Source organism: Tachyglossus aculeatus, assembly GCF_015852505.1.
Source record: "Tachyglossus aculeatus isolate mTacAcu1 chromosome 12 unlocalized genomic scaffold, mTacAcu1.pri SUPER_6_unloc_1, whole genome shotgun sequence".
Classification (NCBI taxonomy): Eukaryota; Metazoa; Chordata; class Mammalia; order Monotremata; family Tachyglossidae; genus Tachyglossus; species Tachyglossus aculeatus.
Window position 1 is genome coordinate 19,308,465 of NW_024044828.1, and position 13,207 is coordinate 19,321,671.

Consider the following 13,207-nt stretch of genomic DNA (forward strand, 5'->3'; position numbering starts at 1 on the left):
TTACTGTGTGCAGAGCACTGTACTAAGCGCTTGGGAATTCCTCTCCCGCTGCAGGAGACCACATCTCCCTGCCACTTGCTGTCGGTGACGATAATCCGGATGAGGAACGTGCGCCAGGCTGACGTGGGTGAGTGTCCTTACTGCGCCCACCCTGTCCCTTTTAGACTGTGAGCCCACTGTGGGGTAGGGACTGTCTCTGTATGTTGCCAATTTGTACTTCCCAAGCGCTTAGTCCAGTGCTCTGCACATAGTAAGCGCTCAATAAATACGATTGATGATGATGATGATGATGCCCCGATCTGATCCGGTCTGGCCGTAGGGGATGCCCCCGTGTGTGTCCAGGCTCCATTTTGAGGGTGACGTCTCCCTTCCTCGGGGTCAAGGGGCATGGGGCTCTTGCCCAGTAGCTCCAGGGCTGGCCTGTCCCTGGCTTAATAATAATAATAATAATGGCATTTATTAAGCGCTTACTATGTGCAAAGCACTGTTCTAAGCACTGGGGAAGTTATAAGGTGATCAGATTGTCCCACAGAGGGCTCACAGTCTTAATCCCCATTTTCCAGATGAGGTAACTGAGGCCCAGAGACATTAAGCTGACTTGCCCAAAGTCACACAGCTGACAATTGGCCGAGCAGGGGTTTGAATAATAATAATGATGGCATTTGTTAAGCGCTTACTATGTGCAGAACACTGTTCTAAGCGCTGGGGGGGATACAAGGTGATCAAGTTGTTCCCCGTGGGGCTCACAGTCTTCATCCCCATTTTACAGATGAGGTAACTGAGGCTCAGAGAAGTTAAGTGACTTGCCCAAGGTCACACAGCACCGTGGCTCAGCGTTAAGAGCACGGGCTTTGGAGTCAGAGGTCGTGGGTTGGAATCCCGGCTCTGCCCCTTGTCAGATGTGTGACTTTGGGCAAGTCACTTCACTTCTCTGGGCCTCAGTTCCCTCATCTGTAAAATGGGGATGATGACTGTGAGCCCCACATGGGACAACCTGGTCACCTTGTATCCCCCCAGCGCTTAGAACAGTGCTTTGCACATAGTAAGCGCTTAACAAATGCCATCATTACTATTATTCTCTGGTCCTCAGTTCCCTCATCTGGGAAATGGGGATGAAGACTGGGAGCGCCCCCTGTGGGAAAACCTGAGCGCTTAACAAATGCCATCATTATTATTATTATTTTGTGGCGGAGTTGGGATTCGAACCCATGACCTCTGACTCCAAATCCCGGGCTCTTTCCACTGAGCCACACAGCTTGGTCTGGCATGCCCCCATGGTGCCCGGGCATCGCTCCCTCAAAGCCAAGCCCCGCACCTTGCTGCTGCTAAATGCGGAGGCATCCAGAGAAACAGTGATGCCCGGCAGCCAGGCTGAGCGGTCCCCCTGGGCCCAGCCCCCATCTCCATGCCCTCTGCTTGGCATCCAGAGAAGCAGTGTGGCGCAGTGGAAAGATCGCGGCTTTGGAGTCAGAGGTCATGGGTTCAAATCCCGCCTCCTCCAGTTGTCAGCTGTGTGACTTTGGGCAAGTCACTTCTCTTCTTTTAGACTCTTCTTTTAGACTCACTTCTTTTAGACCGTGAGCCCACCGTTGGGTAGGGACCGTCTCTATATGTTGCCAACTTGTACTTCCCAAGCGCTTAGTACAGTGCTCTGCACACAGTAAGCTCTCAATAAATACGATTGATTGATTGATTCTCTGGGCCTCCGTTACCTCATCTGGAAAATGGGGATGAAGACTGTGAGCCCTGCTGTGGGACAACCTGATCACCTTGTAACCTCCCCAGCGCTTAGAACAGTGCTTTGCACGTAGTAAGCGCTTAATAAATGCCATTATTATTATTATTTATTATTATCTGCCCCCCAGCCTGGGATCCGGAGTGGCCACTGAGGCCGCACAGGGAGATTGAGTCTCCAATGTTGTGCTCTGGGGCGATGGGGGGAATCACTCCGGTCTCGCTGCTTTTCCTCCCCATGGTCCCAGGCAGGGATGGGCAGAGGCGGGAGAGGAGAGCCGTCGGGCGAAGGGGAGAGGTGTTCCTGGACTTTGCAAGCCCAGGCCCGTACTCCCAGCAGTTTCCCACCAGAGAATAATATTGCCTTTGGAACTGGGCCGCCCCATCCCTATCCGCAGCAAACGAAGTCACCGGGACATGAATGCCCGCCCTGCAGACGGGCAACGGGAGGCTTCCGGACGGGAAAGGGAGTGAGATCATTCCCACGTCGGAGGATGAATCAGAAACTTCCCCTTGAGCGGGCTGGGGCTCGGCCGGAAGGCTGGAGACGGTTGCAGAGTTCAGATGTGGTGGTCTCGATGGGGGCTCCTGCGTCTTCTCGGCCTCTAAACCTGCCCCCCACCGAAGGGCCGCACATAATAAAAATAATAATAATAATAATAATAATGGCACACGTGTGTGTATGTATGTGTGTGCATACCTGTGTTTGTGTGTGAGCAGATGCTAAGGTCATAAGGTCACCACTGTCGTGTCTTCTGATCAGAATAGATGATCTCAGTCAGGCTGTGTCCCATCTGATATCTATTGGTTCGGTCACATTTATCGAGCGCTTACTGTGTGTGGAGCATTATACTAACCGCTTGGGAGAGTACAATACAACAATATATATGTATATAGAATACAACAATTATATATATTTGTACGTATTTATTACTCTATTTCTTTATGTATATATGTTTGTACATATTTATTTTACTTGTACATATCTATTCTATTTATTTTATTTTGTTAATATGTTTTGTTTTGTTCTCCGTCTCCCCCTTCTAGACTGTGAGCCCACTGTTGGGTAGGGACCGTCTCTCTATGTTGCCAACTTGGACTTCCCAAGCACTTAGTACAGTGCTCTGCACACAGTAAGCGCTCAATAAATGCGACAATGAATTGAACGAATGAACAATAAACAGGACACATTCACTGCCCACAACGAGCTTACAGTCTAGAGGATGAGTTTGCAGCCTGGACTGGGGGCAGAAGAAGTATGTTGTTTTCTCCTCCTGAATTCCTGGGCCCTTCCAAGATGGAAGTGGGAGAGGGTGATTGGAGGTGGGCCTTGCCGGGAACCCTAATCTGTGATCGGTTGGCCCCATCTCAGGGGAACCTCGCCCTCCACACCATGGGAGCAGATAATAATAATAATAATAATAATAGTAATAATAATAATAATAATGGCATTTGTTAAGCACTTACTATCAATCAATCAATCAATCGTATTTATTGAGCGCTTCCTGTGTGTACTAAGAGCTTGGGAAGTACAAGTTGGCAACATATAGAGACAGTCCCTACCCAACAGTGGGCTCACAGCACTGTTCCCTTCAAGGCCCTACTGAGAGCTCACCTACTCCAGGAGGCCTTCCCAGTCTGAGCCCCTTCCTTCCTCTCCCCCTCGTCCCCCTCTCCATCCCCCCATCTTACCTCCTTCCCTTCCCCATAGCACCTGTATATATATATATATATATATATATATATATATATATATATATGTGTGTGTGTGTGTTTGTACATATTTATTACTCTATTTTACTTGTATATATCTATTCTATTTATTTTATTTTGTTAGTATGTTTGGTTTTGTTCTCTGTCTCCCCCTTTTAGACTGTAAGCCCACTGTTGGGTAGGGCCTGTCTCTATATGTTGCCAATTTGTACTTCCCAAGCGCTTAGTACAGTGCTCTGCACATAGTAAGCGCTCAATAAATACGATTGATGATGATGATGATGTTCTAAGCACTGGGGAGGAGACAAGGTGATCAGGTTGGCCCACGGGGGGCTCACAGTCTTAATCCCCATTTTCCAGATGAGGTAACTGAGGCACAGGGAAGTGAAGTGACTCGCCCAAGGTCACACAGCTGACAAGTGACGGAGCCGGGATGTGAACCCTTGACCGTCCTAGTTTCGGCCATGAGGACATCTGTGCTGAGCCTGAGTCCCCAGGACTCGTGACCCTTCACTCCAGCCAAACCTAGGGAGCAGTGAACTCAGGACCAGGAACTGGGTGTTCTCCTTCCTTCTGGGGAAAAATAGCTAATGGGACCCAAGCTTTAGTTCTGAGTCGGGCTGGGTGAGGGCCATCCCCAGCCCGGCAGTCTAGCGTGTGGAAGTGAGGAAGCTTTGAGTTATCAGGCACCCGGGTGAATCACCCCAAACGCCCAGTTTCGGGAGAGGGTAATATCACCTTCCCCTCTCCCTCTCTCTCTATGTCTCTCCCTGTCTCCTCTCTCTGCCTCACTCAAGTTCTTCATTGGCACAGTCCTCAATAAATTGTTAATTAAGTACCAACATGTACACATGTATATTTGTTTGTACGTATTTATTACTCTATTTTATTTGTACATATTTATTCTATTTATTTTATTTTGCTAATATGCTTTATTTTATTCTCTGTCTCCCCCTTCTAGACTGTGAGCCCATTGTTGGGTAGGGACCGTCTCTAGATGTTGCCAACTTGTCCTTCCCAAGCTCTTAGTCCAGTGCTCTGCACACAGTAAGCGCTCAATAAATACAATTGAATGAATGAATGAATGAACATGTACATGGAGTTGAGTGGCTGCCAGGACATGGGACTACCTGGAGGTCCCAGAATCTTCTTGGCTGGCTGGGCTTGGAGATCCCTGAGTGCCCTGGTATAATGACTGCTCCGAGGATTATTGTTTTTGCTGCCACTGGTAGCCGTTAAGTACCCACAGGGCACACAAGAGCGAGGTGGGAGAGGGGATTTGGGGCAAGGATAGGGTGGTAGTGTGTCCTACAGGGCACAGTGGGTTCCAGCTGTTCACTGTATCCTTCAGGGGCTCAGAGAAGGAATAAGTTTTGTGGGAAGTTTCCCAAATCAACCCAGAGGGGAGGCGAATAGAGGCAGCACAGAGATGCGGGTAGGGGCTGGGGTCGGAGGGAGTCAGTCACCAGTCAAGGAAGATGGCTTGGCCTAAAGGGAACGGTGGGTGGCCGTGAATGATCCGACCAGAGCTGAGAAGCAGCACGGCCTAGTGGCAAGAGCCTGGGCTTGGGAGTCGAAGGTCGTGGGTTCTAATCCCAGCTTCGCCCCTTGCCCGCTGCATAACCTTGGGCAAATCACTTCACTTCTCCGCGCCACAGTGACCTCATCTGGAAAATGGGGATTGAGACTGCGAGCCCCACGTGGGACAGGGACTGTGTCCAACCTGATTGCCTTGTAGCTATCCCAGTGCTTGGCACATCGTAAAGGCTTAACAAATACCATCATCATCATCATCATTATTATTATTATTAGCTGGGGTGCAGCGGGAGGGGGTGTGATCTTTTCCTTTGTCTGGGTCCCTCCTATTCCTGGAACTCAGGCTGACTCAGATGGTCGTTCCTGGGTGGAGATGATGCTGGGCCAGACTGGGTGTTTCGATCTTCATTCTGCGCAGGAATCTCCTCTTCCTCCTCCGGCCCCAAAGAGCACCCTATCTCCCACCTCTTCCGGCCCCAAAGCCACCCCTCACTGGCCCAGCATGGGCAACTCCAGCCCTGGAGCCGATACGTAAAGCCCGGTGCTCCTACCCAAGGCTGGGGGCTTCTGCCCTGTTCCACTCTCCCAAAGGAGGAGGGGGATGTCAGGCTAGTGCTTCTAGGGCCGTGAGGCAGTTGACTACTGTGTCCTACAGTGGTGTCATGAAGTAGCAGAGCTGGCTTCTAGACTGTGAGCCCACTGCTGGGTAGGGACCGTCTCTATATGTTGCCAACTTGTACTTCCCAAGCGCTTAGTACAGTGCTCTGCACACAGTAAGCGCTCAATAAACACGATTGAATGAATGAATGAAGCTAGCTGGGGTGTCCTGGGAGCGGCCAAGCTTAACTGCTGGCCTGAGGCCTCTAGCCGGAGGGGGATGAGGCGGTGGGAGAGAGGGTGCTATTTTCTAGACTGTAAGCTTGTTACAGGCAGGGAACGTGTCTGCTAATTCTCTGCATTGCACTATCCCAAGTGCTTAGTACAGTGGTCTGCGCATAGTGAGCACTCAATAAATACAATCGATGGGTTGATTGATGTCCCTGGACATGCTGATGGAGAATTCCGGGGCTTCCTTCACCATCCAAGTCCTGGCTGGGGACGGGCAGGGGAGCCCCCAAAAGTCCCCGTAGTGCTGCCCTCCCTTAACGTCCATTGGCTCTCTCACGCCTGGCTGTGGCCCCGCTGCATTTCCCCGGCAGTGAGCCAGACCGACTGCTTCGTGAGCCTCTGGCTGCCGACAGCCTCCCACGAGAAGCGCCGCACGCGGACCATCTCCAACTCGCCGAATCCCGAGTGGAACGAGACCTTCCGCTTCCAGATCCAGACCCTGGTGGAGGTGAGCCCTGTGGTGGGGAGACACCCCTACCCCGCCCGCCATCCCCTTCCCCCAAGGGAAACCTCATTTCTTCTGGCTCCTCCTTCCCGTCCCCGGCCGGCTTCTCCCATTCTCGACCTCCTTCCGTTAGTCCTTCCAGCCCAGACCCTCCCCACCCATTTCTTGGCCCACCCGCCGCCACCGTCTTGTGATCGGCCGCCATGATCTAGAACCGCCATCCCCTCCCCTTGTCGTCCCCGCCCCGACAAGAACGTGCTGGAGCTGAGCGTCTGCGACGAGGACGTGTTGACTCCGGATGACCGCCTCTTGACCGTCCTCTATGACCTCACCAAGCTCTGCTTCCGGAAGAAAACCCACGTCAAGTTCCCACTCAACCCCGAGGTGGGTACAGCGTGTGGTTGAGCCAAACTGGGTGGGGCGAGACTCCACTGGGGGCTGGAGCAGAGGATTGGCAAGTGGCCTAGGAGAACTGGGGTGGAAGAGAGTGCCCATAGGTTTGGGAAGGAGTCCAGTGGGGTAGAGGAGTAGGGGAAGGACCCACCTTGGCTTTTGGCTCTCTGAGGTCCAGGTGGTGAGCTGACGTTACCCTGGAAGGAGGAAAAGGAGGGGCAGGAAGTGAGTGAAGAGCATCGCTGAGGCAGACAAACCTGCCCTCTGGGAAATCCAGGGAGACAGTTGTCCCCACCCTCCAGTTAGGCAGTGGGGGAGAGGCCAAAAAGCGTGCCGCCCTCCGCCCTCCCTCAGAGCAGGGAGCTAGGGCTGCCCTCACCTGGCCCCACCTGATCTCACCTGGCTCCTTTCTCTGGCAGGGCATGGAAGACCTGGAAGTGGAGTTCCTGCTGGAGGAGAGGTGAGTCAGGGTGGGCACCAGGCCAGTGCCGGCCAAGACCCTAGCCCACAGCCCCCGTCCCCTCCCCTAGTGTGGCAGCCACTCTGTAAGCTGCTTCTCTTCTAGACTGTGAACCCACTGTTGGGTAGGGACCGTCTCTATATGTTGCCAACTTGTAGTTCCCAAGCGCTTAGTACAGTGCTCTGCACACAGTAAGCGCTCAATAAATACCATTGAATGAATGAATGAGTGCTCCTGAGCAGGGCCCAACCTCCTCTTCTTCCATCCTCCGCTTTCCCTCTGGTCCCTGGGCTGCCCAGAAGGATCCCTACCAATCCCTCCAGCCCTTTTGCTTGGAGGAAGCTGGCCAGGCCAGGCCCTTCTTCATTCATTCAATCGTATTTATTGAGCGCTTACTGTGTGCAGAGTACTGGACTAAGCGCTTGGGAAGTACATGCTGGCAACTTATAGAGACGGTCCCTACCCAACAGTGGGCTCACAGTCTAGAAGGGGGAGACAAACAACAAAACTAAACAAGTAGACAGGTGTCAGTACCATCAGAATAAATAGAATTATAGCTATGTACATGTCATTAATAAAATGAATAGAATAGTAAATATGTACACTCCACCTTCTTGGAGTGGTGGGGCTGGGGTGGGCGTAAGGCAGGCCAGAACAGAGGGGCAGAGCCCTGCCCAGCAGGAAATGGGCCCAGGGCCTGGTGGGGCCTGCCCAGTCCGGCCCAACGCCCTCCCACATTGAGTTTCCCATCCAGGGAGGGATGGGCGGTGGGATGGATGGTGGGAGCAATGGAAGGAGAGGGGAGGAAGGGATGGGGGAAGACAGGTGGAGGGAGGATGGATGGGAAGGAGAGGGCCATCCAAGTCTCAGGTCTCACTCGGGCCCTGGCTCCCCAGCGGGGCTGAGGATGGTGGTATGGGAGGGATGATGGGGAGATCTAAGTAGGTTTAGGGGCAGCAGAGGAGGAAGTAGGAGGAAGTAGGAAGCTGGGGATGGGTCCACCCTGGTTCCTGGGGCTGGAGTCGTCTGGCTCTGGGGAAGGGGCTGACGCAAGGATTTCTCTCCTTTTCAGCCCCAGGCCCCCCGAGCAGCTCCTCACCAATGGCGTGCTTGTGGTAACTGAACCTATCCACTCCGGGAGAATTGGGACCGAGCGAGGGCTTAGCCAAACCTTGTACCCTTCTACCGCGGGTGTAGCTGCCCCGGCCTCAGTAGGCGTTGGAGGAGCCAGGGTCCCCGCAACCTCTGCCCTCAAGCCAGACTCCGACATGCCCGATGCCAGGCTAAGTGTGGGGAGTGAGAACTTCTGCCGTGCCAGTGGGGCCTCGGCCTTACCCAACTGGTCCCACCTGGCCCGATGGGCCAGGAGTACCCATTCCGTCTTCCCCTAGAGATCCAGACCCCATCCCCATCCCCATCTTCTTGCTGAGGACCAGACCAGGCCCTACTCCCTCTGGGCACTTCCTGCCCCTCCCAGCCTACCCTATCCAGGATCTCAGAGGTGCTCACTGGCTTCCTCTTTTCAGTCTCGCCAGTTGTCCTGCTTGGAGGTCCGTGTCAATCCTAGGAGGCAGAGGAAGAGACGCAGAAGTGAGAGGTTTTCCCCTTTGGCTCCGCGGGACTGGGAGACTGGGGCTGGAGATCAGTGATTGGGGGTCTGGTGACCAGTGGTCCAATGTCGTGGGGGCTGGGAGATCTGGGGGCAGGAAGTATGGGGATCAGGAGCTCTGGGGCTGGGAGACGGGGACTTCCACTTCCTACTCTCCCCGAAAGGAGCACCTCAGACTTTGGGGGGGCAGCTATACAGGGTTCTGGCAGTCCTGTGTGAGAGATTCAGGGTCCATGGCTGGCTTGGATGCCCGCTGAGCCCTGCTCCCACTGCCCCACCACCCCCAGGGAAAGCACTCAGCGTGACAGTGGACGAGTCCTACGAGCAGACCCGCTGCATATCGTCCCAAGTGGACCCCCGCTGCCCACGCCCGGATCCAACCATCTTCCACTACGCCAAGTACCTGCAGCCCCACGTAACCATCAAAGCACCCAGTAGCTTCCGGACCTGCTGGGTAGGGACCCTGGGACCCTGGCCCCCTCCCACGGGCATGGACACAGGGTCCCCCGGTTCCAGGGGACCCCTGGCAGGGAGTGGAGTGGGGAGGGGGGTCGGTGGATCTGTGCCTGGTCGTGAGAGGGGTGGACACGTAGCTTGTGGACATGTAACTTCCTTCTTGATGTAACGTGTCTCTGGCCCAGAGGTGCTGCAGTGGTGATCGGGAGAGAGAAGACTCTTCCTGCGTGGCTCTGGACAGCCTCCAGGATGGGCAGGAGGAGACAATTACTGTGGTAAGTTTGGGAAGCCAGGGACTGGCCCTCTTTAGGCCCTCCAGACCAATCAATCAATCAATCAATCGTATTTATTGAGCGCTTATTGTGTGCAAAGCACTGTACTAAGCGCTTGGGAAGTACAAGTTGGCAACATATAGAGACAGTCCCTACCCAACAGTGGGCTCACACTCTAAAAGGGGGGAGACAGAGAACAAAACCAAACATACTAACAAAATAAAATAGAATACATATGTACAAGGAAAATAAAAAAATAAATAAATAGAGTAATAAATATGTACAAACATATATACAGACCAGGCTCACTGTGGCCCAGGTGCCAGGCAGGGTCCCGCCAACTGGGGTTCACTGGGCTCACCTGGTCCAGCTGGCCCAGCCTAGCTGCTCCGGGGACAGATGTGCCAATGCGGGAGGCTGCTGGGTCAATCAATCAATCAATCAATCAATCAATTGTATTTATTGAGCACTTACTGTGTGCAGAGCACTGTACTAAGCGCTTGATCCTGGGCCTTCCTTGGCCCATCCCTCTGCAGAGAGCCCTGGGGTGGCCCTGAGCCGCGGGCAAGGCCAAGTGGGAAGCTGAGCCCTGGGCAGAGAGGAAGAAACCAGCTGCTCCTTCAGGAGTGTCATAATTTGGGACAGCCAAACTCCCCTCCCACGTGTCATTCATTCATTCAATTTATTGAGCTCTTACTGTGTGCAGAACACTGCACTAAGCGCTTGGGGAAGTACAAGTCGGCAACATACGGAGACAGTTCCTACCCAACACAGTCTCCCAGTCACAGTCTAGAAGGGACTGTGTCGCTCTTCTGAGCAGCCAGTCCAGGGCCTGAGGTCCAGCCTGCTGTCATCGCCTGGGAGGCTCAGAGAGGGGGAGGGGCAGTTCATTCATTCATTCATTCAATCGTATTTATTGAGCGCTTACTGGGTCCAGAGCACTGGACTAAGCGCTTCGGGAAGTCCAAGCTGGCAACATATAGAGACGGTCCCTACCCAACAGTGGGCTCACAGTCTAGACCTGAAATGACAAGGCCTTGTGTAGTAAGAAAGTGAAACCCATCAAAATTCCAATTTAAACTCTCATACAGCCATACTAAATGATTAAAACTCATTCTAAATTGTTGCTAACTTTGTGATCTGGTGCCACCCTCCTGGGGATCCGGGCACTTGGAGCCTGGCTCCTCTCCCTCTCCCTGGATTGGATGCCAGCAGCAACAACTCCCGGGGCACTGGGCAAAATCTTCAGCTGCAGCCCCGTTGTCCCTGCCCACCTGCTCCCCAGAGCCGTGGGGAGAGACTGTGGGGTGGGAAGGGGGACAGAGAGAGGGAGGAGAGGGCAGTGTCTCGTGGGGTATGACAGGTTTGGTGTTTCCCCGGGTAGGAGGAGGACGGGGGGTCAGCTGGGCAGTGCTGGGGTGGTCCCTGCCCTGCCCCTGAGGTCATCCTCTAGCATTAAAGATCCTCTCCTCTCTTGGCTCCCAGAACAAGAACTGTGACGTACAAATGAAGTCCAAAGACTGGTAAAGTAGCCCTTCCTCCACCTCTGCCCCCCTGGTTCCAGTCCCAGTTTCGGTTGGTCTTCCCATGGCTCAGTGGGTGGCTCGGCGGAAAGAGCGTGGCTCAGTAGGAAAGACCATGGGCTTTGAAGTCAGAGGTCGCGGGTTCAAATTCCGGCTCCGCCAATTAATAATAATAATGTTGGTATTTGTTAAGAGCTTACTATGTGCAAAGCACTGTTCTGAGCACTGGGGTAGGTACAAGGTAATCAGGTTGTCCCACGAGGGGCTCACAGTCTTCATCCCCATTTTCCAGATGAGGGAACTGAGGCCCAGAGAAGTGAAGTGCCTTGCCCAACGTCACCCGAGCTGACCAGGTGGCGGAGCCGGGATTTGAACCCACGACCTCTGACTCCAACGCCCGGGCTCTTTCCACTGAGCCACGCTGCTTCCCCTATAATAATAATGATGGTATTTGTGAAGCGCTTACCATGTGCAAAGGACTGTGCTAAGCGCTGGGGAGGCTACAGAGTGATCAGGTTGTCCCACGGAGGGCTCACAATTGTCAGCTGGGTGACTTTGGGCGCTTCTCTGGGCCTCGGTGACCTCATCTGTAAAATGGGGATTAAGACTGTGAGCCCCCAGTGGGACAGCCTGATCACCTTGTAACCTCCCCAGTGCTTAGAACAGTGCTTTATTTATTTATTTATTTATTTATTTATTATTTATTTATTTATTTTATTTTGTTAGTATGTTTGGTTTTGTTCTCTGTCTCCCCCTTTTAGACTGGGAGCCCACTGTTGGGCAGGGACTGTCTCTATATGTTGCCAATTTGTACTTCCCAAGCGCTTAGTACAGTGCTCTGCACATAGTAAGAGCTCAATAAATACGATTGATGATGATGATGATGATGCTTTGCACATAGTAAGTGCTTAATAAATACCATTATTATTATTATTATTTATTATTATATTATATTATTATTATTCCCTTGCCCCTAGTGCTGCTTGCTATCCCGCCCAGCGGGCTGGGCCCCGGGTTCCTGGTCACCTCCCCGGCGGAAGCATCTGAAGGTCTGCCAGGGGCTCCTGGCCTCGATGTGGAGGGGCAGAGCCCCCGGTGTCCCCCCCATCTCTGCTTCTCTCTCCTCTGTGCCATCTGTCTGTCGGTCCAGGGGCCTGGATGAGGTTTCTTTCCGCCCACCTCAGCTAGGCAGGGGTGTCACCCCAAGGGATAATTGGGGACCATAATAATAATAATAATGGTGGCATTTAGTAAGCGCTTACTATGTGCAAAGCACTGTACTAAGCGCTGGGGAGGTTACAAGGTGATCAGGTTGTCCCACTGGGGGCTCACAGTCTTAATCCCCATTTTACAGATGAGGTCACTGAGGCTCAGAGAATTTAAGTGACTTGCCCAAAGTCACACAGCTGACAATTGGCAGAGCCGGAATTTGAACCCATGACCTCTGACTCCAAAGCCCGTGCTCTTTCCCACTGAGCCAGACCATCTACCCAGCAGTCCTGAGGAGGTGGGTGGGGAGGGGCTGGCACCCTACGGGATAACTGGCTCAGTGGAAACAGCACGGGCTTCGGTGTCAGCGGTCATGGGTTCAACTCCCGGCTCCGCCAACTGTCAGCTGTGTGACTTTGGGCAAGTCACTTAACTTCTCTGAGCCTCAGTTACCTCAGCTGAAAAATGGGAATTAAGACTGTGAGCCCCCCATGGGACAACCTGATCACCTTGTAACCACCCCAGCGCTTTGCACATAGTAAACGCTTAATAAATGCCATTATTATTATTATTATATCTGGGAACCGTCTCCCCAGCAGCTCCCAAGAGCTGGATGTGCGCCTGGGCTTCAGCCTCTGTGCAGAGGAGCAGGAGTTCCTGCTGAAGAGGCGGCCCATAGTGGCCCGAGCCCTCAAGAAGCTGCTCCAGCTGGAGGAAGATCTGCACGAAGATGAGGTAGGTGGGCAATCCTGGCATGGCGGGGTGCCCGCCAGCAGCCCGGGCACACGACTGGGCCATTCCCTGGACTAGGGTTCAAATCCCGGCTCTGCCACTTGTCAGCTGTGTGACCTTGGGCAAATCACTTCACTTCCCTGGGCCTCAGTTACCTCATCTGTAAAATGAGGGATGAAGACTGTGAGCCCCACGTGGGACAATCTGATCACCTTGTATCCTCCCCAGCGCTTAGAA

At 53.2% G+C, this 13,207-nt stretch overlaps 1 protein-coding gene across 1 annotated transcript in view; it reads left to right on the plus strand.

The window, feature by feature from the left end:
* PLA2G4E (phospholipase A2 group IVE) overlaps positions 1–13,207 on the plus strand; it is a 52,741-nt gene that overhangs the window by 16,428 nt on the left and 23,106 nt on the right. The window contains exons 4-13 of the mRNA XM_038741077.1: positions 55–127; positions 6,183–6,319; positions 6,569–6,700; positions 7,129–7,169; positions 8,242–8,284; positions 8,696–8,759; positions 9,066–9,232; positions 9,420–9,509; positions 10,992–11,029; positions 12,838–12,973. Of these exons, the coding sequence (XP_038597005.1) occupies positions 55–127; positions 6,183–6,319; positions 6,569–6,700; positions 7,129–7,169; positions 8,242–8,284; positions 8,696–8,759; positions 9,066–9,232; positions 9,420–9,509; positions 10,992–11,029; positions 12,838–12,973 (921 nt within the window). The remainder of the gene's footprint in view (positions 1–54; positions 128–6,182; positions 6,320–6,568; positions 6,701–7,128; positions 7,170–8,241; positions 8,285–8,695; positions 8,760–9,065; positions 9,233–9,419; positions 9,510–10,991; positions 11,030–12,837; positions 12,974–13,207) is intronic.